General features: G+C 40.9%; 1 protein-coding gene across 1 annotated transcript in view; it reads left to right on the plus strand.

Moving 5' to 3' along the window:
• Itprid2 (ITPR interacting domain containing 2) overlaps positions 1–24,795 on the plus strand; it is a 37,920-nt gene extending 13,125 nt beyond the window's left edge. The window contains exons 9-18 of the mRNA XM_021154138.2: positions 3,333–3,405; positions 6,998–7,086; positions 9,073–10,275; positions 12,112–12,189; positions 12,271–12,398; positions 12,751–12,901; positions 13,549–13,614; positions 14,218–14,673; positions 22,574–22,692; positions 23,588–24,795. Of these exons, the coding sequence (XP_021009797.1) occupies positions 3,333–3,405; positions 6,998–7,086; positions 9,073–10,275; positions 12,112–12,189; positions 12,271–12,398; positions 12,751–12,901; positions 13,549–13,614; positions 14,218–14,673; positions 22,574–22,678 (2,349 nt within the window). The 3' untranslated portion in view covers positions 22,679–22,692; positions 23,588–24,795. The remainder of the gene's footprint in view (positions 1–3,332; positions 3,406–6,997; positions 7,087–9,072; positions 10,276–12,111; positions 12,190–12,270; positions 12,399–12,750; positions 12,902–13,548; positions 13,615–14,217; positions 14,674–22,573; positions 22,693–23,587) is intronic.
• The last annotated feature ends 1,562 nt before the right edge of the window (positions 24,796–26,357 follow it).

Here is a 26,357-nt window from a genome sequence, read left to right on the forward strand (position 1 = left end):
AAACAACTTATTACTTTTAACTTCTAAGTTTTAGGGTTTACTCATTTATCTGAGTTCGAATAATCCCGAATCAGTGGGGTATTTGAGGAACAGTGGCATTCTTCCTTTGGCCTTCCAAATTTGTGAATTTTGTTTCTTTAGACAGGATCTTGCTATGCTGCTATTCTCCTGCTTCAGCCTCCCAAATATTGGGATTGCAGGCATGGGCCACCATGCCTATTTGTAGCTGTAGTTTCTGAAGATAAGAATTTAAATATGAGTTCTGATATTTGGTATCTGTCCTGATATCCCAAATCCCAGATAGTCACTGGGTTGTTTCTGGCTGTTTTGTTTTGATTTTTTTTAATCTATAATTTCTTGAGTCTTTAAAAATTACATAACAGTGGAAACAAACTTTGTGTGCCATCTATTTTAAAACTTAGTTTTCTTTTCTTTAAGGTAACTTAGAAGTAATTACAGAATAATAAACTAATACAAAGGTCATTTGAATGCATTCCCCTCCCCTTACCCCTTCATGACACTAAGATATTACTTCCCAGCAGTGGTTTCTTCTTCTCTGAGGGAAGTCATAGTTGCTCCAGTGTCAGAGCTTCAGGAGATGGACTGATGTCTGAGGGAAGCTGCTGAGGGATGCTATCCTGGGTCTCTGCTACTCTGTTACTTTTGTAGTTACTTTTGATTGACTTAAGGACTTGTGGGAGAAGAGTTTTCACCCTTATTTTATAATTGCAAACCCAGATAAATCGCACAGGTAGTTTTTAGAAGCCAGTGACTGGCTAGTAAGACTTGAACTCAGGTCTGGCTCCTTTGACCTGCACCATACATTTGCCATGGGGCAGACGAGGGAGGAGATTCGTGAGATCAGTGGACAGAAGCTGAAGCTGAAGTGCTGTCACAGCCCTGGACAACTTAGCACAGAGCAGTCTCGGCTTGCTTTCTTTTCTCCTTCCTTCCTTTCTTTTTCTTTCTTTCTTTCTTTCTTTCTTTCTTTCTTTCTTTCTTTCTTTCTTTCTTTCTTTCTTTTTCTTTCTCTCTTTCCTTCTTTCTTTTTTGTGATACCACACAGAATTTTAATTTCTAAAGACTCTAATTCAAATTTTATTTCAGCATTATTTTGTTTTTGGTATGTTTAAAATGACAGAGTGGTTAGTGTTGTTTTGGTCCTGAGTGGAAGGGCAGGATGAAAGCTGTATCCAAAGGTACTTCCATCAAGAAACCAAAGCCACGCTAGCCAGATGTGAATTCAGAAAGCAGCTCTGTTGTTTTAGCTTAATGTGTACTTTCTTTGTTTTCCTTTTATTATGGGAAGTTTTGAACTTAACCTAAAGTTTCAAGAATTGTATGATAAAACCTATTACTTGTTACTGGCTTCAGTTTTGTTTGATTATATTTGTAAAACTTTAATCAAAGGCTACCTAGAGTACATGGCCAACTTACCTACAGCACTAGGAATGCTTGCTGTATAGATCTTTATTCTGTACTCTCTTCATGGTTTTACACTGAAATCTGACTTTTGCATAGTTGTGACCAGTAAAACTGAGACTAAGTCGTCACTCCTGCTGCCATGGTCTTAATACAGTAAGATTTGGCTGAGAATAGTCTTCCTGATGTTAGCAGTTGTGTAAGAAAATATGACCCTCTCCACTGTCAGAGACTGTCGTGCATTGATGAAGGGCTTTGTAGTAAGAGGAGAAATATTTTTTCCCTAGAATAACATCATGAAGGATAGATGGCTAGAGAACATAGGTTTTTTAGATTCTCACCACGTTGTGGTTAATTTATCTCTAAGGAAATAGAATATTTTATAATCCTACATCTATAAAGTAGGAGATCGTAATTTGTCGTGTCTAGCTGAGATTCCTAAGATATAAATAGTTATCTGGATTGCTTCTGTACTCTTTCAATCTAGCTAATGATTGTGTTTTAGAAAACTGTATTAGGCTGGGCCAGAGTAGCAGCTAATAATAGGCCTTTTGTTGATTATAAAAAGAAAATGTGTTCTGTTCCCTTGCACTTAAAACAATGGTTTTCCGGTTGGACTTGTATGTGCTGCTTTGAATAATATAATTTTTGAGTAGTAGCAAATAAAAGTAAAGCTGACTTTATGTGTCAGACTCAGGAGAGTGTTAAAATGGTCACTACTTTCACTTTATTCAGGTCATAACTATAGGTTCATGAGACTGTATACAAAAGTCACCACAATCAGACATTCCTGAATATGGGAATACTGCCATTAAGTTTTGTGGTGGTGGTATATGTATATGTGTGCTTTCTCTCTTTCTGTCTCCATCTCTGTCTCTGTCTCTCTATCTCTTTCTCTATCTCTCTGTCTCTGTCTGTCTGTCTGTCTCTCTCTCTCGTGTGTGTGTGTGTGTGTGTGTGTGGTTGTGTGGTTGTGTATAGTGACCTTCTATTCATTCCTATGGGATATTTCTTATTTTTAAATTAATTCGTAGCTTCAAGTATACCAGGCTTCAAATGAAAAGTTTGTTATTTGTTGATTGACTTGTTCATGTTTAAAAACCTGTGTTTTACCATTTTGTTTCCATTTATGTGGCAAAGTGGTAGAAATGAACAAACACCTCCTCCACAGGGTGGGGATGGCATTAGAATCAAAATTTCCTAAATAATGCTATAGCTGTACAGGTAGGAAAGTGGCAACTTTTCTAGGTTTGGTACTTCCATTAAATAGACTTTTTAGAGCGACTTTTATGGGTAAGACTCTGCAAGATTTTAGTTGTATTACTATTTCCTTCCCACTTAAAATACCACTACGTCTTAAAAGAACATTTTTATCAGGACAGAACATTCTTATACATGAGCAACAATTGATGCCTCAAACTTGGAGGACTTCAGAAAACTTCATAGTGGAAACGTGGTGTCCTACTTACATAGACACCAAATTTGTGTTTGCCTCAAATAGGGCTCAGTCATCCATCATCTTCTATGATGCACAGATTACCGTTTTCCCTCACATTGGAACTACTTTAATGTTTAACATTTGGGGCAAGCTCCTGGTGTGGGCCATCTTTCACATATAGCAACTTTTGAGAAACAAAGTCTTTCTATGTGGAGGTTTGTATACGTTTGTATATGAGCAACTACTTTATATGCTGTTTTTCTCTGCCAGTTCCCTAGGTTGAGTGCTACATGTCAGCGGGAAGTAGGTGGGAAAACGAACCTGTAGGACATGCTGCCAGTTTTGAGATAAAGTACCTACATAATGTTTGGAGCACTTCAGCTAGACTGACCTGTTTAATGAGTAACCATCTAGAGACACTCTTCTTTGCCATAAATTCTCTTAGTTTGAACTACATATGGTTCTCTTTTAGGTCCAGAGCACAGAGGGAGAAGCCCCTCACGTGCCAGCCACTTGCCAGCTAAGTCTTGCCAAGTCAAAAAGAGGTAAGTGGACCACTGGCCACTCTTTCCTATAGTTGCTCTGTGTTGTCAGCTAAGAAGGAGAGGAGTGTCTCTCCGTGTGTGGAGCAGCAGTAAGTGTGAAAAGATGAGGATGCAGGGGCGGGGTGGGGGGGGGGAGGGATATAGTTCTTGTGGAGATTTTATGGGGGAGACTTTTATGCTTACAAACTTATTCTAGATTGTTTCTCCTGTAATAACCCTCATTAAAAATTGCTCCGTGCTCTAGTTTTCAAATCTGCACATGAACTAACACAGACTACTTTTACATTGTTATGATTGTACACTCTCTTATGTCCTCTGTTTCTGAGTTTTTATGCAAATATATCTTGTAAGTATAATACATGTAGTATAACTCTGGCAGAAACTGGCTGGCAAGAGTTAAGCCAAGTTAACTACAGAGGTGTGGATCAAAGGTGAGCGGGTGCAGATTTTGCTCTTTTCTTGGATCATTAATTATTGACCACAGAACCTTTGGATCCACTAGAAAATGCTGTCTGGTTTTAAATTTACAAAGCATTTGATATTTAGAGAAAGAAAGAGGAAGAAGTTAAATGACCACTGAAAGGAGGACTGTTTATTTTTAAAACTTCACACATACCAAACCACCTGTTGTTGTTTTTCTTTTTTAACAAAAATTTATATGTATGTTCTTAGAATAGAAAATTACATGTTAGTCTTCCTGAGGAGCAGTTTGCATGTGACTTCTCTGTCATTGCAGTGTGGCATTAAAGAACAGGGCTCTCAGTCACTTCAGCTCTGGTCAGACACAAAGCGAAGTTTCTCATTGGATATTCTGATGCTGAAGTGTACAGGGAATAGACAGAGGCAATATTGAACAAAGCAACTGACTCATGTGTCAAAGGATGATAAACTATGGGCAATTTCCGTTCAGTTGTTCTAGGGAAGCTGTGAGGAGTGCAGAAGATATATTCAGGTGATGGTCAAACTGGAGTTTCTCCTGGCTACCAGTCTTCAGTCTCTTGTTTATGAGGACACAAATAAAACCATTTACATACTTGCCAAGAAATCTTCTATAAAGTTACAGAAAAAGAGTCTTGCATGTGCAGTTGTGATAAAGGGTTACAGGAAACAGTGACATTTGGTCCATTTTGGAAGGTAGCCTCTGGAATTGTGGTAATGTGGTACATCACAGACTGGCCATAACTTCATAGTTAGAATTAGCAGCATGGTCATTTCACAAGTAGAATAGAAACAAGGCGTGCCCTCACTGGTAGGCTCTGCAAGTGCACTCCTGTAGTCTCAGTGCAGGGACGCATTCTTGCACAGAGAGATGTTCAGTGGCTCAGCTCATGTCCTGGCCTAGTGTTTACTGGGCAGCCTCCTATTCCTAGAAGCCCTACTCTGCTCTCTTTATAGAAGATAACTGTTTTTCATGAAAACCTAGAAGAGAATATACTGATTTTGATACTAAACAGATGCTTTTCATATTTTGTTTTGGCTCATACTTAAATGTTTCATCTAATTTTTAAATTAAGGTAATATCCTATGTCTTCAGAACTGAGCATCAATCCTTAGGTCTAAATTTCTCTAGTATAGAACTGTGGTTTCATTTTATAAGATGTATTTCCTTTATCAGTAAGTACTTTACTGGTACTGCTTCCTTACTTGTTTTTCTTGCACAAATGTCTGTGCACCATGGGTATGCCTGATGCCACCGAGGCCAGAGGGCAGTGTTGTATCCCCTGGAACCAGAGTTAACAGTTGTGTGTCCACCTCCATATGGGTGCTGGGAATTGAACCCAGGTCCTGTGCAAAAACAAATGCTCTTATCATCTCTTTAGCCCAAGAGAACTATGCAGTTCATGGGACAGAAATATCTGCCTAAAGACCTTAGATTGTGATATTTATACTTTTAGAATGTTTGCTTATATTTAGCCAAAGCCTTTCTCTTTAGTTCAGGCTAGCTTCAAACTCAAGCTCCACTTGCCAGTCTCTCTGGGTTTGTAGATGAGCGTGGCACTGCCTGTGGGATTTGTAGCTCTGGGAATACATGCCTGCCTTCCCCTGAAGCAGTGCTGTGCAGTGGAGAACTGGGCTCCCAGCCTGCAGAGAGAGAGGTTACTGCTTTACACCATGAGGCAAAGAAGGAACTTAAGCTCTTTGTGCTGCTCAGTTCCCCATACAGACTCGGAAGCCTGCTCAGTCTGCACTGCCAATCAGACTGTGGGACACATGGCACTCAGCTTTGAGGGGAACCAACCGGCCCAGACCTTATGCTGCTGCACAGTCAGCAGATCTTTGAAGAAACTGAGTCTGGTTTCTTTGTACCTCAGAGAAGTTCCCTTTTCCCTACCAATAGGCCCTTCAATTTCTAGATCATTTCTATAACTGTTTAATTGTTGAGAATTACCACTGAGTCATTAAGCAAACATTGCCATGTTGTTCTCCATAGCAGAACATTAAGAATAAGTAAAGTTCCTGTCTTCATGGGCTCACAGTCTAGATATAAACAAAACAAAACCATGCAAACACAGCACAGAGAGAGACAGTGGCAGCTGCTCTGGCTAGACGGCTAGTCCGTTCTGAAGGAATGGAATGCCCAGGTAGACTGCTGGGGACAATCTGTTACAGCCCAGTTCCGTCGGGATTCCAACATCTCTAGGTTTGGTAAGGAGATGGAACACTTCTTTAACTAATTATCCAGCTGCAGTAATATCATAAGACTTGAAGTGTTTCTCAGTTTTTAATTGGGATATAATCACTATTTTTTGAACCTTCAAATGCCAGCAAAATGTTTTTAAACCCAAGTGAAGTTTAATTTTGGATTTTATCTGGTTTAGATTATGTGGTAAACACTGTATTTAGCCTGTTGCTTTCGAAATTCTGAAAGAATTTCACACAGCCTTGCAAATGTACAAGATATAAAGTCCCCTCTTGTGGTAAGCATAATGTAGATAGAATGCTATCTTGCTTACTGTATGTAAAAGAACATATCTTTATTTATATATGTATTATCTTTCATAAAAGAACACTTATGTATATATATTTAGAGATTAGAACTTTGAGACATAATGATAAACATGTCTTTGTTAAATTAGCAGTGTCACATATTAATTGACTCTTTGGCTTCTCTTTAGTTGTTATGAAAAATTATTTCCTAGCACAGGTACTTGCGTCATAAGAGACACTAGAGAAACTTGAATACCCTCCTATTTCCAGTGATTTAGTTTATAGCCCTTACTTTCATTCTTTCAAATACAGAATGTTTTACTGAATTGTGCATATAAACTTCTAATTTCACTTCTTAACCATTTTTATAGATTTTCATAATTTGTAAATTGTTTATTTTTATTTCATCCAAGTTACATTTGTGGTAATCAGATTTACAAATACTTTGCCATTAGAGCTTACTAAGCAAACGAATGAATGCTGAGAGTTTCTGATAGAAAGCCTGATTCAGCTTTTATTTGAACCTGAGTTATTGCTGTGCTTTGAAGCTGCAAGTTTTCATAAATAATTTGTGCTGCTGTATTGGGGACCGTATCTGTGATGATGTCACTGCCATTGCAGGCCTATGCACTGGTTTTGTTTAATAATATGTTTCTACTGACAGATCATCTGTTGAGAACTGCAAGTCAGCATTCCGATAGCAGTGGCTTTGCTGAGGACTCCACAGACTGTGTCTCCCTCAACCACCTCCTGGTACAGTTTCCTGTTTGCATTAGTCAATACTGTCATTACCCTCACTCTAAGGCAGTCAGTCTGTCCATGTGCCATATTGTAAGGTTCGCTATCAAATGGGAATAGGAATAAAAATGTCTAAAATGTAGATCTTGGCTATGTATTTGACTATAAATTTCAGGTTTTACTTATTCATGATCTCTGGGTATAAAAAAATAAATAAATCTTAGTTATTTTATTACTAGTAACTAAATTACTTTGGTTTTAAACTGGTCTGATGTTTTTCTTACTTGCTTATAGTTATTATACTCTAGTATTTTATAATACATTTTATTTATTTTAAAACTCACATTCCTTCTAGTTCTATGAACTTTTATGAAAATTAAGATGTTTTAGGCAACCCAGAAATCAGGTGCTTTTTTCACTCAGAAGCTGGTGGTTGGTAGGTACATAGAGTCATAGAATGCACAAGAAAGGAGTTCAAAATGTCATTAATAAAATCTGAAAATTGAAATATGGAAAACAAAAAAGGTTAAAAAGTTTTCTAGAAGCATGGCTAAAAAGGCAAGAAATACACCTAAGGAGACACAGGAAGAATCATGTGGGAGGAGGGGCTCACAAGATTCTACCCTAGAGCTTTTGGTAGTTGGCTCATTTTTGGGGGTTCTAGCCACTAGTAGGTTGCCATGTTCCCGTGGGTAACCCTAAACCCTTGTACATATGGATAAGATTGGTACTCAGTGTGTTACCAAGAAAAAAATTAAGATCTGAAGTTGGGAAGGAGACATGATGTGGGGATCTGGAGGGAGTTAGAGTGGAGAAATGGGTTGTAGTTGTGATCATAATTCACTGTATGATGTGCAGGACATTCTCAAGAGAATAAATTAAAAACTATTAAAGAAAACACTGAAGAGAAATATTCATGTTAAAATGGAAATGTGATAGTAATATGAAAGTAATGTAAAATGTATTGATAAAGGCAGATGGGTATCTGCTCCAGGCTGGAATTCCTTGATCGGAAAGTTGCAGCTTTACAGTGCTGCAGGAGTGGTGTTTGTTGCACAGACATTTTTGGATTTCAGTGTTTGGTTGGACCTCTCATGCTACAGGACAGTAACAGTGCATGTAATCCAGTGTGGGTTTCTGGGAGTGAATGGGTAGTGCTCTGCGTGGACTGTGTGTGCTCTGTGTTCTGAGGTTTTGCATTCCACCATGTTCACAGAGTGGCCATCTATCTCTCTCATACTGATATATTTTGTTTCCCATTTATTATTCAATAGGGTATATGATACTCAATATTTTATTAAAAAGTAAGATTTATTTTAAGTGATTTTGCTTGCTTGTAAGTTTATATAAGCATGCTTAAGATAGAATGAGCTAATATATGTTACTGGACAGGGTATGTATATTACATACATTTAAAATAAAGAATAATGCAGTACACAAAAAAATTGGCCAATGGGAAGAGTGGATGTAGTTGTGATGAAATAAACAAGGTAAAGGCAGCCTGAGGCATGTGTCAGTGATGAGGAAGGAAAGGGAAGTCTCTGGCTAGGTTTTGAAGTAAGTCTGACTGCTTGTAATGGTCTCTATGTCTCAACATGGGAGCTAAGTTGGTCAAGTTAGGGAAGGGGCCATAGTATAAGAAGAGTTTGACCCAGAAGAATCTGGGATGAAACAGGGATGTTGAGAGACCCCTGGTCCTGGAGCAAGGGGATCCAGGTTAGCTGTGGAAAGGAGACACAATTCCTTTCAAAATGAAGAGAAGATGGTGAGAACTAGGGAAAGTATGTGTGTTGGGGAAGCATAGGAAGACATCTCTGTCCAACTCTGAGAGTCAGTTTCATGTGTTGGAAAGGAAATGTAAGAAAAATCTATCTGAGACAATCTTGATGAGTAAGTGGGGGGCAGGGTGGTAAAAAGCAGAACAGCTACAAATCCCATCTGTGGTCTTGTCAGTGGGGACTCTGACTTCATCCTCAGCCTCTCAAATGCTTTCCTTCACAGGTGAACGAGTCCCTGCAAGCCATGGGGAGCAGTGCTGACAGCTGTGACAGTGAAACCACTGTCACATCGCTTGGTGAGGACCACGTGACTCCTACAGCACAAGACCAGCCTTACTTTAATGAGTCAGAGGAGGAGTCCCTGGCCCCTCTGCAGAAAGGAAGAGCAAAGGTGGAAATAGTGGCTGGGACAAGGAAAGCAGACAACCAAGATTCCCCTCAGTGTGTGACCGCAGAGGATGCTGGAAACAATGAGTCCACGGAGGGCCCCTGTGAGCCTGGTCCTCAGATCACAGAAACAGGGGAGCAGCCACCTCTGGCAGCCACTGGAGAGCTCCCGAGGGAAGGGAGTGGCGAGAGTGACGTAGAGAAAGGCAGTGAATGTGAATTTGCCCAGTACACCACACACCATATTCTCAGATCCTTGGCTTCCTTTGAAGCGCAGGGCAGCGGTATGGGCTCTGAAAAGAAAACTGGGTTTCCCTCTTCTGTGGACAGAGTGAACACTGCCCTGCAGAGAGCTCAAATGAAGGTCTGCAGTATGTCTGGGCAGAGAGTAGGGCGTAGCCTAATAAAATCAAAGGATCTGTTGAAACAAAGGTACTTGCTCGCAAAAGCTGGCTATCCTCTGAGAAGGTCTCAGTCTTTGCCCACCACTTTACTGAGCCCAGTAAGGGTGGTGTCTTCTGTCAATGTGCGATTATCTCCAGGAAAAGAGACCAGGTGCAGCCCACCGTCCTTCACCTACAAGTACACACCCGAAGAGGAACAAGAACTGGAAAAGCAAGTAACTGAACACGATGGTCAGTCTTTGGTTAAATCTACCATCTTCATCCCGCCACCCTCTGTGAAGAAAGAAGAAGCCCCTCAGAGTGAGGGGACACGACTGGAGGAATGCCACCATGGAAGGCTTGCCCCCTGCCCACAGTTCGCTCCAATATCCCAGTCCACTTGCTCCCTTCACTCTGTCCACTCTGAGTGGCAGGACAGGCCCCTGTGTGAACACATGAGGACTCTGAGTGCCCACAGTGTCCCCAACATATCAGGTGCCGCATGTAGTGCCTTCTCTCCTTTCGGGTGTCCCTATTCACACAGACACGCTGCCCACCCATACAGGGCCTGCTCTGTGAATCCCCCTTCTGCCATAGAGATGCAGCTGCGGAGAGTGTTGCACGATATTAGAAGCTCACTACAGAATCTTTCACAGGTAAGATCAAAAAGATCTGTTTTATTTCTCTGAATTCCTCCTAGTTCCTCAGCAAGTTAGGATGGAACAGACAAGCCACCTCATCTTATTTTCCTGTATGCTCTCCTAGACGTCTCTCTCATTTTGTGGGGGAAAGCTGTCACTAATCCTGAACCAAGTTCATCTGAGAATCTCCTCTTTGTAGAGGAGGCGTTGTTCCATGGTATTTCTCCTCTCGGCCTTTCCTTCATTCTCTCGGTGTGACCCTCAGCATGTCCTGTTAAAAGCATCTTCCTTCTCAATCCTTTTTGTCCTTTTCTCTGCCATTTGGATGTGCAGCTCTCCTCTAACTTTCTAAGACTTCTCGTTGACTCCGGTGGCTCCCTGCTCTCCTGAGCTTTGTAGCTCTCTGCCTAAGCTTTCCTGCTCACCTGCTCACCTCTGATGCTGGCCTCCTGGCACAGAATTAGTCTCTTTCCATGGGCTCAAAGCTGGAACCACTCCAAAGAGAATCAGGTAAAGTGGGAATTCCGAATGCATGCCACCTGTGAGAATGAAATAGTGGGCAAGCAGCCACTTGGGTTAAAAAAAAAATCAAATTTTCAGTTACGAAAAGATATACCTTTCAAATACCTCTTTGTCCTCCTGACAGGTGTCCCTAATAGTTTGCAGCCTGACCCGAGCATACCCATTTCTCCTTAGCAAGCGTACTTCAGGCTGTGATTATACTTCCTTGAGGCTGGGGGATGTCACAGCCATCTCTATCTGTACATCTCTAGTGTGCCTTTCCAGGCAAGCTATTCCAGCTGTGGTTTGTTGGCCATGAATATCCTATCAGTAACTCAGTTGATAAATCTCCCCACTTCCCACCTCACCCCAGTGGACAGATAACTCTACAGTCTCTGCTTAGGTGTGTATTCCAGTGCTACTGGGCAGCAGGGCCTTCAGGGTTCTCAGGATTCTTGAACTTTGGGTGGTCTGCACATATCACATGGTTGGTTGGTTGATTGGTTGTTGGTTGGCTGGTTGTTGTTGTTGCTGTTGTTGTTGTTGTTGCAGTTTCCCAACTGTGGGGCTCTGTCCTTGCCATTTGTTTCATGAACTGCAAAGTCCTGATAAGTGTCTAAAGCTCAGGTCACATGTTACAGCTACAGGCATATTTACCTACTGAATTTTCATTTGCTTTTATGATACAGCTCCTCTCTCTCTCTCTCTCTCTCTCTCTCTCTCTCTCTCTCTCTCCACACACACACACTCACGTCCACACACTCATGCATGCACACTCATTCACATTCACACACGAATGCATACTCCCATAGTCTCCTTTTCACAGTTCATTTCCTTACACTGAGATGAGGACTTTGTGGGCTTTTGTCTTCCCTGCCTATAACAGTAGAGTGTGTCTCACTGAGAGTGTGGATGGGGGCCACTTGCTGCTGTCTCCAGCCACAGCAGTGTGATGCAGTCTCCCCTTGCTTTTGCTGACAGATCTCTGGGTCTCTGTTTGGCTTCTCTACTTACGTTCTCAAGGCAAGAAGGAAGTTGTGTAAACATACACTTCCTTGTGCATGGACACACTCACTCAGACAAACAGACACACACACAGATACACACATACGTATATGGTTATGTTTTCCTTTACGTCTTCTCCCAAACAGTAATTTGGACGTAGAATATTGAATAATCAGTAGCAGTAGAGACTAATTTCTTTTGTTGTTGGTTATAATATACATCATTGTGGGTTTGACTTAGCTCAAAAAGAAATGATAATGCATGCCTTACATTACCTTAACACCTTAGAGAACTTGGCAGTAGTCACTTTGACCTGGGTTTTAATCCTGTTTCATCTGTTTGAAGTATCCTATGACGAGAGGACCTGATCTTGCTGCTGCTCCATACAGTACTCAGAAGTCGTCTGTTCTACCTCTTTATGAAGTAAGTTCCCCCTTAAATCGTTGAGTTGCAATAATGTGTGTGACTTTGAAGTGTAATTCTGATTGATATATTGCATTTCAGAATACCTTCCAGGAGCTTCAAGTCGTGAGGCGGAGCCTGAATCTGTTCAGAACGCAGATGATGGACTTGGAGCTGGCCATGCTGCGGCAGCAAACCGTGGTGTACCCTCATATGACAGAGGAGGACAGGTTAGTACAGTCAGTTGTCTTAGTACAGTCAGAGCCTTTTCTTCTGAGAAGCAGGCCTTAAGCATAGCTTCTTCAGAGGCCAGCTCTGTCCACACTCTGAACTATGTGTAGTAAAGCAGTGTAGGTAAGAAACAGGCATGTGAAGTTCACTGACCTATCTCCACACTGAGTAGTCTGCTTTTCAGAGAGGTGAGAGTGCAGGGGACCAAAGACCTAGTCAGTACTTCAGGGTTGCTCTCTGAACTTATAAGATTGCAGTACCTTTCCTTAATTCATACTTTTTCAAAAGTGTGGTGACTAGAAATCATTCAGCTACAACTTTTCCAAAGTTATGCTTGTCCCAATTTGACAGGTATGAAGTTGATCAGCTGCAGGGTTTGCGGAACTCTGTCCGAATGGAACTGCAGGACCTGGAGATGCAGCTGGAGGAGCGCTTGCTGGGCCTGGATGAGCAGCTCCGTGCAGTGCGGGTGCCGTCACCTTTCCGCCCCTCTGCGCTCCCGGTATGCTGTTGGGGTCCAGAGTCTGCAGTAGGGTTATTCATGATGTGGGATTTAGGACCGGGTACCTCACTCTACCCATTTGTTTTAATGCTTTAGAACCATGCATACTGTTCAAGTAACTTTCATGCACATTAGTTTTATGTGCAGTCTGATAAATTTCACATTTAGTATATTTAGCAGTAATTGAAAATTTTACTGATAATTTTCAGTAATCGAAAAAACAAAAATCAACACAAAAGGGTTAGTTTTGAAGGAGAAATTCTAGTGAACTAAAAGATGACTGCTTTAAACCTGTGTCTCTACTTGTAACTCCAAAGAACGAATTATTCCTTTTACCCCCCCCCCCCCCGTGCCCCTGTTTTAAGTAAATAGCTGACCCCTTTGAAGTTTTCCTTTGTTTTCAGTTTAATTCTTTTCCATGACTTATTTGGGGGGGGGGGTAGGAGGTCTTCTTCTTCTTCTTTGTTGTTTTGTTTTGATGCTGAAGATTGAACCTTATCCTGCCCTAGGACTGCAGGGTGGCTGACTACAGTGCTTGTGACATAAAGATGTATTTCAAGGAAATATGTAGTCGAGTCATTATTAGGAGCACTTGCAGTTTGAGGAAATGCGTCTGTGTGTGAGCCTGCGCTGTGCTTGCCTTTCAGGGGATGTGTGGCAGCAGGAGCGTAGATAACTTATCATGCCCGTCTCCACTGAACGTCATGGAGCCGGTAAGCCTCTCCTTCAAGTCCCCGGGGAAGGGTGCTGTAATAGCTCGTGGTTGGTTAAAGTGCAGACTTTAAGAAGTTAAATAAGTTGGAAGTGAGTTTGCCACTTTGAAGTGCAGTGCCAATTTGGGCCTCTAGAAAGCTAGTTTCATTGTCGTGGTGATTTGTCTTTATAACCAAAAGAACATAATGCATCATGGGAACAGTTCCTCTCTACTCCAAGGCGTCCTTTCTTGTCAGATGCTGGGTCCTTACAGGGCCTGCAAATTGAGGATGTATTCAGTGCATTTTGGACTCATTGGCAAGACATCCTGAGTAGCTGTTTTAGTTTTCACTAATTTCCCTTCCATGAAATAATCCAGACATCTCTATGTTAACTAGTAAAATTTCACTTCACTGTCAGTCTGAGATTTCCAAGGTATAGCTTGAGATTACTATGAATTTAATTTTGTGTGTGTGAATAAAATTGACCAGTTAATAAGTTAATGAAATAGAATTATGCCTTTAAAATTCCTCGTGATTTGGGACAGTAGGATAGCTGGGAATGTAACCTTCTTAATTGCCAGTGATAATAGCGAGAGAGAAGAATAATGTTTTGGCTTCCAGGTCACAGAGCTAATGCGGGAGCAATCATACCTGAAGTCTGAGTTGGGCCTGGGCCTTGGAGACATGGCGTATGAAATTCCTCCTGGAGAGAGCTCCGAGTCCGTTTTCTCTCAAGCCACATCAGAGTCATCTTCTGTCTGCTCCAGCCCCTCCCATACCAACAGAAGATCAAGAGGGCTACCTGGGAACAAACCCAGAGCCCGCTTAGTGGCGAGAAAGAAGATATTCCGAGCCTCTGTGGCCCTGACACCAACTGCCCCCTCTAGAACAGGCTCTGTGCAAACACCTCCAGATCTAGAGAGTTCTGAAGAAGCTGGAGGAGCTGAGGAAGCCTCCCCAGTGGTGGGACTTACATCTCACATGGAGGAAGAGCCAGAGGATCTCTCACTGATGCCAGCAGCTGAGGAGATGCACAGGAATGTGGAGCAAGATGAACTGCAGCAAGTCATCCGAGAGGTGGGTCCAGGCTGAGCCCGTGTCAGCTGCAGATGTGTGTCATGGGGGAGTTATTCAGGGGCTGCTCTCTTGCTAGACTTTGATTTCACCATGTACAGTAATTTGTAGAAAGCTTTAGGTCAGCTTTCCCATTGACTGCATTTCTGCAGATTTGAGACTGCCAGACATCTCGCTGCTTTGTCCACTGTCGCTGAAATGGTGTTCATAAAGTTTAAAGAAGGGAAAGCCCTTAGACCTCTCATTGCCACATGCATAAAGTAAAGAATTACAATTTAGACCTCTTCCAGAATTAGAAGCTGCCATTTGATAAAATTCCAATTGGCATGAGGAAAAGGAGGAGGTTGATAATGGTAAAGAATTTGTTCTCTTTTCCTTTGATGGCTGGAGAAGCATAGAAATTGTGATTTGTTCATAGACTCAACTGCAGTGTGAAGTGGGCTTTACCCTGGATGAGGAGAACATGAGAACCTGAAGTGTTAACCAGAGTTCTGGGTTCCCAAGGGGCCACGAGCATGTATGAAGGTTACCACTCAGGGTCCAAGTTAATGGAGAAATGTATAGAATGACTGTGAGCTTTCTACTGCTGGGAGAAAATGCCTGAGAAGAGCAAGCTAAAAAAAAAGGGGGGGGGATGTTTCTTTCTGTTGGTGCTCTCGAGGTTTCAGCCTGAAAGCACTTGGTTCTGTTGTTCATGGGCCTATAGTGAAACAGAGAACATGGGAGACAGCTGGGCTAGAACAGGGCACAGAGAGGGTGGGACTGAAGGGTCAGGATAACACAGAGCCTCCACCATCCTGAGCCCAATGACCTGGCTGCTTTCTGCCTGGCCCTGCCTTCTACGTTTCTCTGGCCCTTCTGGGGACTGACTAATTTACTGACTTCTCAAAAGCAGCACCTCTGAGTATCATTATATAGAGGAGCAAACCTTCAGCATTAGAGCCTCTGGGACCATTACAGATTTAAATTATAATGGTTTTTACTATTGAGTTCCATTACTATAAACTGGTGTATCCCCTTTCAAAAGAAAAGCACCATGAATAAACCTCAGAGTGGCTTGGACTTGCTCTCTCATAAGTTATATACATTGACTATTGACTTGGACCTGCTCTCTCTGTGGGTTATATGCATTGAATGTTCTCTATAGGTTATATATGTTGAATATTTTTCTGTTTTGTCTCCAAAGAGGAAGTGTACTTTTCGTTCCAACCACTCCTAAAACTCCTGATGATAAACACCCTTTTATTTTATGTTATTAATTAAAAAGAACAACATATATATTTTAAAGGTCTCATTAGGGGTTGAACTGTATCTTAGTGACAATGTGAATCCAGCTAAGGTGGCCCTGAGCAAGCATGGGTCCCTGAGTGTGACCCTCAGCAGTATGTGTGAAGCCATGAATGTGAATCCCCCCACCCAGCACTGCCCAAGCAAAAGGAAAAACAAAGAGAAACCCGCAAATCATCAAAGGTAGTAGAAAATACCTGTGGGCTAAGAAATCCTTAAATTACAGTGAGGTAAACAAGACCAAAAAACTCAAGAAAAATTAAAAACTTGCACAATGGCCCTGAAAAAGTTTTCAGGTTTTTGGGCCTTTTTATTTTGAAGACTTGGGGTTCTTAAAGTCCATGAAAGCATTACACACACACACACACACACACACACACACACACACACACATGCGCGCGCGCACACACACACACAGAGTATGCAACATTTCTTACCTCATAAATGCAGATTTCTAAATCTTATTAGTTATTTAAGAACTAATGCATTAGGAGCCAAGTAAGTCAAACGAAGCCATAGAAATTAGGCCTGCCTATTTCTCAGACTGTATTTTCAATGTAATTGTAAATGTGATACTTTTAGAATCAATTCTTGGCATAGTCAAAAGGGCCATTGGTCCTCTGGGGCCTAAGATTAGTGGCTACACATATGGTACCATCATTTCTTGCATAGTAATATCGTGGAAAGTCCATTAACAGAAGCACTAGGCTCGGCTGTGAACACACAGATGATAATATCTTCCTGAAAGTATCTGTGCTGGGAAAACATGCACTAAAACCTGTAGGACTTGTTGGGGAAGAATAGGATTGGAAGGATGACATTCCAAACTTCACCAGTGACACGGAAAAGGACAAAGAATATAAAACTAGTCCAAGCAGTAGCATGGTTTATACATAGTTAACATAGTCAGGAAACATAATGCTACAATGAAGAAATGGTACTTAACCTAGGGAACATTTGACTTGTGCTTGTGGATCAGGCCTGGAAGGGCTGGAGCTTGCTGGGTACTAAGATGGGGTGAAAGAATGGCCTGGAATCTGACACAGCTGCAGTACCAGGGCTGAGTGGAGTGCCTTGTGCTCAGGACTGACCTTGCTGCTAGACATCTTTTTCAATCTATCACTGCATTTTTTTCATTGGATATTTTCCTTTTTTACATTTCAAATGCTTTCCCCTTTTCAGGTCTCCCTTTCAGAAGCCCCCTATCCCATTCCCCCTCCCCCTGCCTCTATGAGATTTTTAAGTTGCTTATATTTTGTGTTCTAAGTTCCTGGATTCAGCTGACAGCTTTCTGTGGCCACCCATGTATCTTGAGGATGAAATTCAAATAAACAGATGTGTCATTTGTGTTACACGCAAATTGTTACCCAGGATTTCTGATATGTTGACACAAGTGACCATTTTCAAAATCAGTATAGGTGCAGGGTGTGTGTTTTTTATTTCTTCTCCAGACTTGACTACAGACTAGTGGAAGGCTTCAATTCTATACAGTTATTTGTTCTGAAAATGGAATTATTTCTGTAAGTTGATTGTGGCTGACTAACATTTCACAAAGTGTGCATTCAGCTTCCTCAGTCGGGTATGCCTGAGTAGGAGCATGAGCAGGGACCCGTTCCTAGGAACTTGTCTGTACTTGGGTTAGATTAAGTAGTTACTCAGCCTGAACTGCGTTTGCTCTTGACACGTTTGCTAACTCCTTTCTTCTACTAAATTCTGATACTTTCGTTCCTCTTAATGTGCTTTACTTTGAAGTTCCCCTGAAAACTTGGCTTCCCATTGCTTATTTGGCACAGTTACTCCTTTAAAGCATGTCTGAGTTTTTATTTTAAAAAGTTTATTGGCCTGATCCATGTTGCAAATAATTGCCTAGGAAGAAAGTGTTTGCCTTAGACTAGCATATTGATTCTTTGGCCAGTAGCACAGACTATAGAAGAAGCCATTTGTTTGCATTGTGCTGCCTTGGTCCTAGGGAATTACTTAATCATTTATAGGAATCGCCTATTAAATATGAAAGATGTTATACTTTGTCAGCGTTTAAATTGGCATGGAAGGCAAATGTTTGACAAACTTTTCAGAATGTGTTACTAAAGCGTTTGAGAGAAGCCGTTCAACTCAGACTGTGGCAGCACGTGAAGGAGATGTGCTGTAGGGTTCACCCTTGCAGAGGAGGGCTTACCCTGCGCAAGGATGTTGATGTGCACAGCAAATCAAACGTTCTGACGTATTTTGAGATCACACTTGAATAGATACCTTGGTTCATTGCTAGCTCAAATTCAAAACCCAGTTCATATTGTTATCCTAACTCAGCAAGGTGGTTTTATGTTTAAAAATTTGTTTATAAAATATTTCAAATACTGATTTTTTTTTACTCCATTTATTTCCAGCTGGTAATTCTTTAACCTTAAATGTCCATGGTACTAAATTTCAAGTTGCTAAGCTTACTGTATTTGTTACCAAGGAAATAAAATTTGATTCTATCTTCCCAGTAAATTTGTGGCCCTTAACCCCATTAACAAAGCCAGCATTCAGGAAGGCAAGATCTGATCTTGGATAGAACAGCTCTGCAGGTGAGGATTAAGTGTGTTTGGCAGGCACTCTCAGGGACCTTTTCTTTTCCTTACTGCACTCCTGGGTGCATGAAAACAATGCCATCTGTCAGGCCTCTGTCTCCATCACTGCGCCCTGGGAGGTGTAAAGAGTCATCAGCTGAATCCCCCTTGGAAGGAGAACATCTCACAGAGTTCTTTCACACGGTGGTGAATACACAGTCTCCACTTAAACTTTTGTCAAACCAAGGATGCGTCTTCTCCTTTCAGATTGTGTCCACATCCCAGTTGGGAACAAAACAGTACTGCCTTAGAATTTGTCAGAGTCGTTTGTGATATGTGTGATCATGGCCAAAAACCATTTATAGATACTTTAGAATGTACGTATGTGTAGGAATAAAAAGATGGTTTATAGGATACGCGAAAATGTGCTATTTTCAGAGGAAATTCAGTCAAGAATAAATAGCATAGATTGGCATACTTTCCATAAAAGTTTTCTGTGTTTATTTTAGCTTCTAGGCTTGGTTTACAACTGTCAGTAGCTCTGACATGTTTAAACATGTGTTTGGGTGAAAACACAGCCTCTCATGTATTCCTTTGGAATGTTTTAGAGACCATCTAAGGATCTTGGCTTTGGGGCTCTAGGCACTTTGTTGATTCAGCTTCACATGTCATATCTTCAAGTCATTGTGTGTTGCAATAAACAGTCTTTTTTAAAGTGTCTAGTTGGAAATTGTGCTCACAGAAGTCCTTTTACTAGCCAGTCTAGAATTTTCTTATTCTGAACCCTCATGTCTTCTCTAAAGTATGGGAAACATTAGAACTAATTTATTTGTTCACAATTCTGTTGTGAAGTGGTTTATTACAGGCATTGTGCTGTTTTCACTTTCTTTTTCTTTTTTCTTTTTTCTTTTCTTTTTCTTTTTTGTTCTTGTTCTTACTGATGTTGCTGTTGGTTGGTTGGTTGGTTGGTTGGTTGGTTGGTTGGTTGGTTTGGGTTTTGGTGTTTGAGATAGGGTCTCAGTATGTAACCTGTCTGTCCTGGAACTCTCTCTGTAGATTAGGCTGGCCTCAAACTCAGAGATCCATTTTCTTCTGCTGCCCAAATTCTAGGATTAAAGCATGCACCAGCATCCCCATCTTTCTTTTATTATTTTTGAGGTGGTATCATTTCTATGATCATCTACAGTAAAATATACTTGACAGTAGAGATTCATGTTCATTTGTTTCTTATCTTTTTTATTGAGATGGTGTTGTTCAAGATGGTTTCAAGTTCTCAAATACTCCTTCTGTCTCAGCCTCCCAAATGCTGATGGGACTACACATACCAAGCTCTTAGATACTTTATTATACTCTATACTAGAAATATCTGTGTTACCTTAATGTTTAGCATTCATTTTTAATTGAATGATAAGCACAAAGGAGATGTAATAAAGTTGTCTTATTAGACACTGCTTAACATCTTGTATAATACAGAATTTCAATGGCTCTTTTTCTATATACTGCATTTGCATTATGTATTGTGGCTACAATACTCTGATTTTCATGTTTCATACCTACTTAAAATGGATCTAAAGTACAATACATCTGAAACCCTTTGTTATTTAATGTTCACAAATGATGGTATTGTTTACATGTGCAGCAGGGCAGATGATGATCGATAGCAAAGGGCAGTTTTGTTTCTATTGCCTTTGTATGAGCCTAGCCTTTTGCCATGGAGCCATCTCTCCAGCCCTATTCTGATTCTGTGAAGAATCATATAGAAGTCTATGTGTTATGTACCATTTTTCCATAGCACAGCCATTTTGAGAAAAACTCCAATTGAGGTGTTTTCAGGATGTATTTAGGAATGTTTTAGGAAATAGATGAGGCTGACAGGAAACTGTGGAAATGTAGAATTTTTAAGAGCTGGTTGAGAGTAGCACAGTGCTAATTTGGGAATGCATTATCAATTCACTCCAGGAAATGCACACCCCCAATGGAGAAGCTAGAGAAAGCACCCAAGGAGCTGAAGGGGTCTGCAACCCTATAGGTGGAACAACAATATGAACTAACCAGTACCCCCAGAGCTCGTGTCTCTAGCTGCATATGTAGCAGAAGATGGCCTAGTCAGCCATCATTGGAAAGAGGCTCCTTGGTCTTGCAAACTTTATATGCCCCAGTACAGGGGAATGCCAGGGCCAAGAAGTGGGAGTGGGTGGGTAGGGAAGCAGGGTGGGGGAGGGTATAGGAACTTTTGGGATAGTATTTGAAATGTATATAAAGAAAATATCTAATAAAAAAAAAGCCTTTACTAAGAGCTATTTGGAGGTGAAGCTATATCATTGGAAAGCAAGAGAGGAAGAAGGCATGTAGTATTTATGTAGGATTTAGATATCTGGATGTGATTGCTGCCTCATGTCTATGTGATTTTGTGTCTGTCTGTTTGTTTGTTTGTTAGAGATTTTACATTTTTTCAACACCCCATCCCATGCATCCCCCACCTCAAGTTGCTGCAGAACTAGGCACATTCTTTCCCACTGAGGCCAGACAAAGGCTTACAGGCAAACAGGCAGGTAGGCAGGCAGGCAGCAGGCTCAGGGACAGCCCCTGCTCCAGTTGTTTGGGGGGCTCACATGAAGGCCAAGCTGCTCATCTACTACATAGGTGCAGGGGGCCTAAGTCCAGCCTGTGGTTGCACTTTGGTTGGTGATTCAGTCTGTGGGAGCCCATAAGGGTCCAAGATAGTTAACTTTGTTGGTCTTTGCTGTCCTCTTTGGGTCCCTCAGTCTTTCTCCTAACTGTAAGAATCCCCAAGCTCCATCTGTTTGGGTGTGAGTCTCTGCTCTGTTTCCATTGGCTGTTGGGTGCAGCCTCTGAGATCAGGTATGCTAGCTAGGTTACTGTCTACAAGTATAGCGGAGTATTAGTAATAGTGTCAGGATTGGTGCCTGCCCATCGGTCTGATATTTATCAGCCATAAAATGAGATGTATACATTCTGTGTGTGTATGTGCATGTATGGGTGTTTATTTGTGCATGGATGTGTGCATGCATGTGGATGCCAGAGGATAACCTCAGATGGCATCCTCAAGAGACTTGTACATTGTTTTGTGAGACAGGGTCTCTCACTGACCTCAAGTTCAGTTCCAGAGAGCCACCTGGCTCTGCCTCCCCAGTGTCTAAGTATAAGCACATGTAACCCAGGGTTTACTTTCCTGGTTTTTGTTTGTTTTGTTTTTCCCATGGGTTCTGGGGGTCAGATTCAGATTCGCATGCTTGCATGGTAAGCACTACACTTACTCAGCCACTTCCCCACAGAAGATGAAAGTTCTTACCTAAGTGAGACCGAAGACAAGGGCAGCAGGCGACAAGTTCGTCATAACACTAAAAAAAACATAGAGCAAAGGGCTGTTTGATGTATGTTATAATATTTAAAATTTAAGTATCACTAAATGAGATTTTTTTCTGTCTACTGAAAATGTGTGTTAGGTTAAACTTGTGTAGATATTCTGTTTATAGTTGGTAGAAACAGGCAGATCATCTCTGCCCGAGTCTTGCTTTGCCACTTACAGGTTTTCTTAGCATTAAGAACATGAATGAGACCTGCTGACTTCCTGCCAGCCTCACATTTAGTCCTGCAGGCTGCTGTGTGGAGTCACTTATGAGAAGCTCTATCATACGCTTCCCAAAGAATTGGGATTCTGTTAGCCAGGAAGTGGTGGCACATGCCTTTAATCCCAGTACTCAGGAGACAGAGTCAGCATGGTCTTTGTGAGTTCAAGGCCAGCCTGTCTATAGAGCAAGGTCCAGAACAGCCAAAGTTACACAGAGAAACCCAGTCTTAAAAAAAAAAAAAAGATGTAAAGTGATTTTTCGTAATGCCTTTGGCTGGTTGTGCTACACAGGACTCTGATGTGACATAGGGGGTGGGCTTTCCTTCCAGGTGTCTCTTCTGTGCTTGTCACATGTAAACCTTGGCCTTCTGTGATTTAGCTGACTGCAACAATTAGGCAGTCTGTATTTTATCTGAAAACAGGAAAAATAGCGTGGTCATATTGTTCAATGCATATTTTTCTTTTTCCATTGTAGATTAAAGAGTCTATTGTTGGGGAAATTAGACGAGAAATTGTAAGTGGACTTTTGGCAGCAGTGTCTTCAAGTAAAGCACCTGGTCCTAAGCAGGACAGCCACTGAGCGGGACGCATTCGGTAACGTTTAGTAATGTCTTCATGGGACTGGATATAGTACACATTGACACTTGATTCATAAGTGTCTGTTTTCTTAGTGAAGTTGTTTTAACTAGCTAAACTTTTATTTTTAAAATATGTCATAGTTGTCCTACAGTATGAAAACCATATGCAACCCATATGTATAAACAATTTAATTTAAGAACAGAATTGCCTGTAGTGTGTTCTTACATAGAAAGTCATTATAGTAAATAAATCCTGGAGTTGGACTATAGACCAGAATCTTACTTTAATATTAATTAAATTGTATTTCAAATGTACAATGTGTGGGCAAGAATTTGAGAATTAGTCAAAAAATTTTAATGCCTTACCTTATTATTTTTGTCATTTGAACAGATATTCTATAGATCCACTTCTAATCATAATTTATTAAGGACTGTTTTATGTGACTTACTACAATAATAGCTATAACTGTATTTTATAAATTATATATATTTTTATTAATAGCAATGTTTATTGAACACACCAAGGAATAATAATGTGTACAACACTTTCAAAGCTGAAGGTGTTTATTCAGTGATATGAAAAATGTTGATATATAATTTCAGCTGTGGAAAGTAAGAAAATATTTTATAAATATTATGTCTTAGCAAGTCATACAATTTCTTTTCAAAACCTAGGGTAAAATTATTAACTTTCAAAAATGTATAACACCCAGGAAATTGTATATATATGTTAAGTGGATGGATAGGTGATAGATAGATAGATACATAGATACATAGATACATAGATAGATAGAGATAGAAACATCTATGCCACATATATGGATTTATTTGAATAAATTTCACATTTGTTTTAAAGAACTTTCAAAATAGTATTTAAAGAATGTTTAATATTCATTTTTCCTTCTTTTTAGGGTTGAGATGGATCCCATTAACTAATGTAGGCACTGTCAGTGATTTATGCTGGTGGCGGTGGTGTTTGTCCTATGGAAGATATTTTCTACTGAGCTGGGCTACTGTACACAATGGACAGTGTGCATTTCTGTACAGGTTACGGTTCTATGCATAAACATTTTAGAAAACAAACGTAGAAACTTAGGCACTTTGCTGACTCCTTTCTGAACTATCAGAGTGGCCATTTGAAAGCCTAGTATTTATTTGTATGTCAATATTTGCCCAGTTGATGTCCTATGTAGAGTTAATTGTAAAACTTGAAGAATTTCAGACATAACCAACTTATAAATGACCTATTTCTTCAGGCTAGCTTCTACAACACTGACCTCCATGAGGTATTTACTGTGCAATAACAGATTCGTCTTCTGAGAGCTTGAAGCAACCCATGATTTGTCCCTCCACTGCTCTTCACTGGGGTCACTTCCAAGGAGACTAATGGCTCTATTGTAAAAATTGCTCTTAATTCTTGAGGAGGCTACTGAGAAGCAGTAGGGTAGATCTCATGAGGTTACCTACAGCTACTTCATGTTCTTACACTGTAAGCCTTGTTGCTTTGCCCCAACAATTGTAATTTTATTATAGCTATGAGCCTTATGGTAGACACTATGTACTCTCTGCGGTGTAATTGCATTATAGCTATGTGCCTTGTGGTAAGCACTATGTACTCTCTGCATTGTCCAAATGTCTTACTTTAAGGTGTTTCTTCTGTCTTTTAGACTAAGTAGTATTGTCAAGATAATGGGGCCTGTGACTTGAATGGATAGAATAGAAATGAATAAGCTGGTTTTTGTTTTTCCAAATGAGATTTAGATTTGTTTTTCTCATGCATAAATGATTTTAATTCAGTTTTAACCAGTGAAAACTCATGGTTTTTCTGAAAGAAAAAAAGAAAAGGGTTTCCTATCTGGTATTATATATGTCAAATAAATGTATAAAGTAACAACCAAATGTTATTAGAAATTAGTCTTTTAGTATTTGTAATTTTCAACTCCTATTGTGTTACTTTGTGTGAAAATTTTTAGTCAAAATGCTTGGAATAATGGAATGGTTAGCATCCTTTGAAAGAGTATCTAAAAAGTTTATAAATATTTGAACTATCACGCAAAGGTTGATCTCTAAAAAAACAAAAACCCCCATTAAAACAATAAAGAATTTATTTTGCCTAAAATGTTAAATTTATTTTTTGAGCTGTGACATGAAGAATTTGGATTACGTTTGAGGGCTAACCAATGAAGTCTGAAAGGCTTATTGGGCCTTCCCTCCCTGGTCGGTCTCCACCACCACGAGGACACAGCAGTACATCACTCTTGGGCTCAGAAAGATCCAGGGCTATGATCCCATGTTAAGCCAGTTTGAACTTCTACTAAAAAGTGTACAGTTAAAGTATGAAGATCAGATAAGAAGCCAGGTATCATATGCATGCCTATAATCTTGTTATCAGACAGGTAGATGCAAGAGTGTCAGGAATTTGAAGCCAGCCTGGGCTTACAAGTGACTGTGCCTCAAAAGACGAATGAAAAGGAACAGATATTAAAATATGGTTGTTATCTCTGTTCTCCCCTTCCTGGCCCCCTCTTTACCCAGACCCACCCCTCCATCCACCTCTGAGGACTATTTTTGTTTCCCTTTCTCAGTAAGATTCACACATCCTCCCTTGGGGCCTCCGTTTTACCCAGTTTCTTTGTGTCTGTGAATTGTAGCGTGGTTATTGGTTTTTCTGCACTTTATGGCTAATGTCCACTTACAAGTGAATACATACCATACCTGTCTTTCTGGCTTTGAGTTACCTCACTCAGGATGGATAGTCTCAAGTTACCTGCAACATTGATGATATCTTTGTTTTTAATTGTTAAATAGTATTCCATCCAGCAGATGTATCATATTTTCTTCATCCATTCTTCAGATGAGGAAAATCTAGGTTGTTTCCAGTTTGTGGCTGGGGTCCAGTGTCCCTGAGGGGCATTGTTTGGGTATATGCCCAGGAGTGGTATAGCTGGGTCTTGAGGTAAAATAGGTCGGGGGGCGATGGGAGGGGCCGGGATTAAGAATGGAAATAGGTAGAGAGCATCTCTGGGACCAGTTGGAGGCCTGGGCTGGGGGAGGAGATACAAAGTCTATGGGTGTGAGCCTAGCTGAGATTCCTACCACAGGGGGATACAGAGACTGAAGTGGCCACCTCCTATAGCTAGGCAGGACCTCCAGAGGAGGGCATCAACCCACCCACAAAATCTTCAACCCAGATTTTGTCTTGCCTACAAGATGTGCAGGGGAAAAGACAAAACAGAGACTGAGGGAATGGCCATCTGTGACTGCCCCAACTTGAGATATATCCTATGTGAGAAAGCCAGCCACTGACACTATTAATGATGCTCTGCTGTGCTTGCAGACAGGAGCCTAGCATACCTGTCCTCTGAGAAGCTTCATCCAGCAGTGGATGGAGGCAGATGCAGAGATGTACAGCAAAATGTCAGGTGGAGCTCAGGGAGTTTGTGAAAGTGTGGGGGGATAAAATTGAACAAGATAGAGGGTTCAAGGACCCCGAGTCAATTAACCTGGGACCACGGGGGCTCATGGGTACTGGACCACCAAATCAGGGAGCAGGCAGAACCTGGACCTAGACCTTTTACATGTTTGTAGCAAATATGCAGCTTGGTGTTCATGTGGTTCCCCTAACAAGTAGAACTGGGGCTGTCTCAGTCTCTGTTCCCTGCAATTGGGTCCCCTTCCCCC

Source organism: Mus caroli, chromosome 2, assembly GCF_900094665.2.
Source record: "Mus caroli chromosome 2, CAROLI_EIJ_v1.1, whole genome shotgun sequence".
NCBI classification, from domain to species: domain Eukaryota; kingdom Metazoa; phylum Chordata; class Mammalia; order Rodentia; family Muridae; genus Mus; species Mus caroli.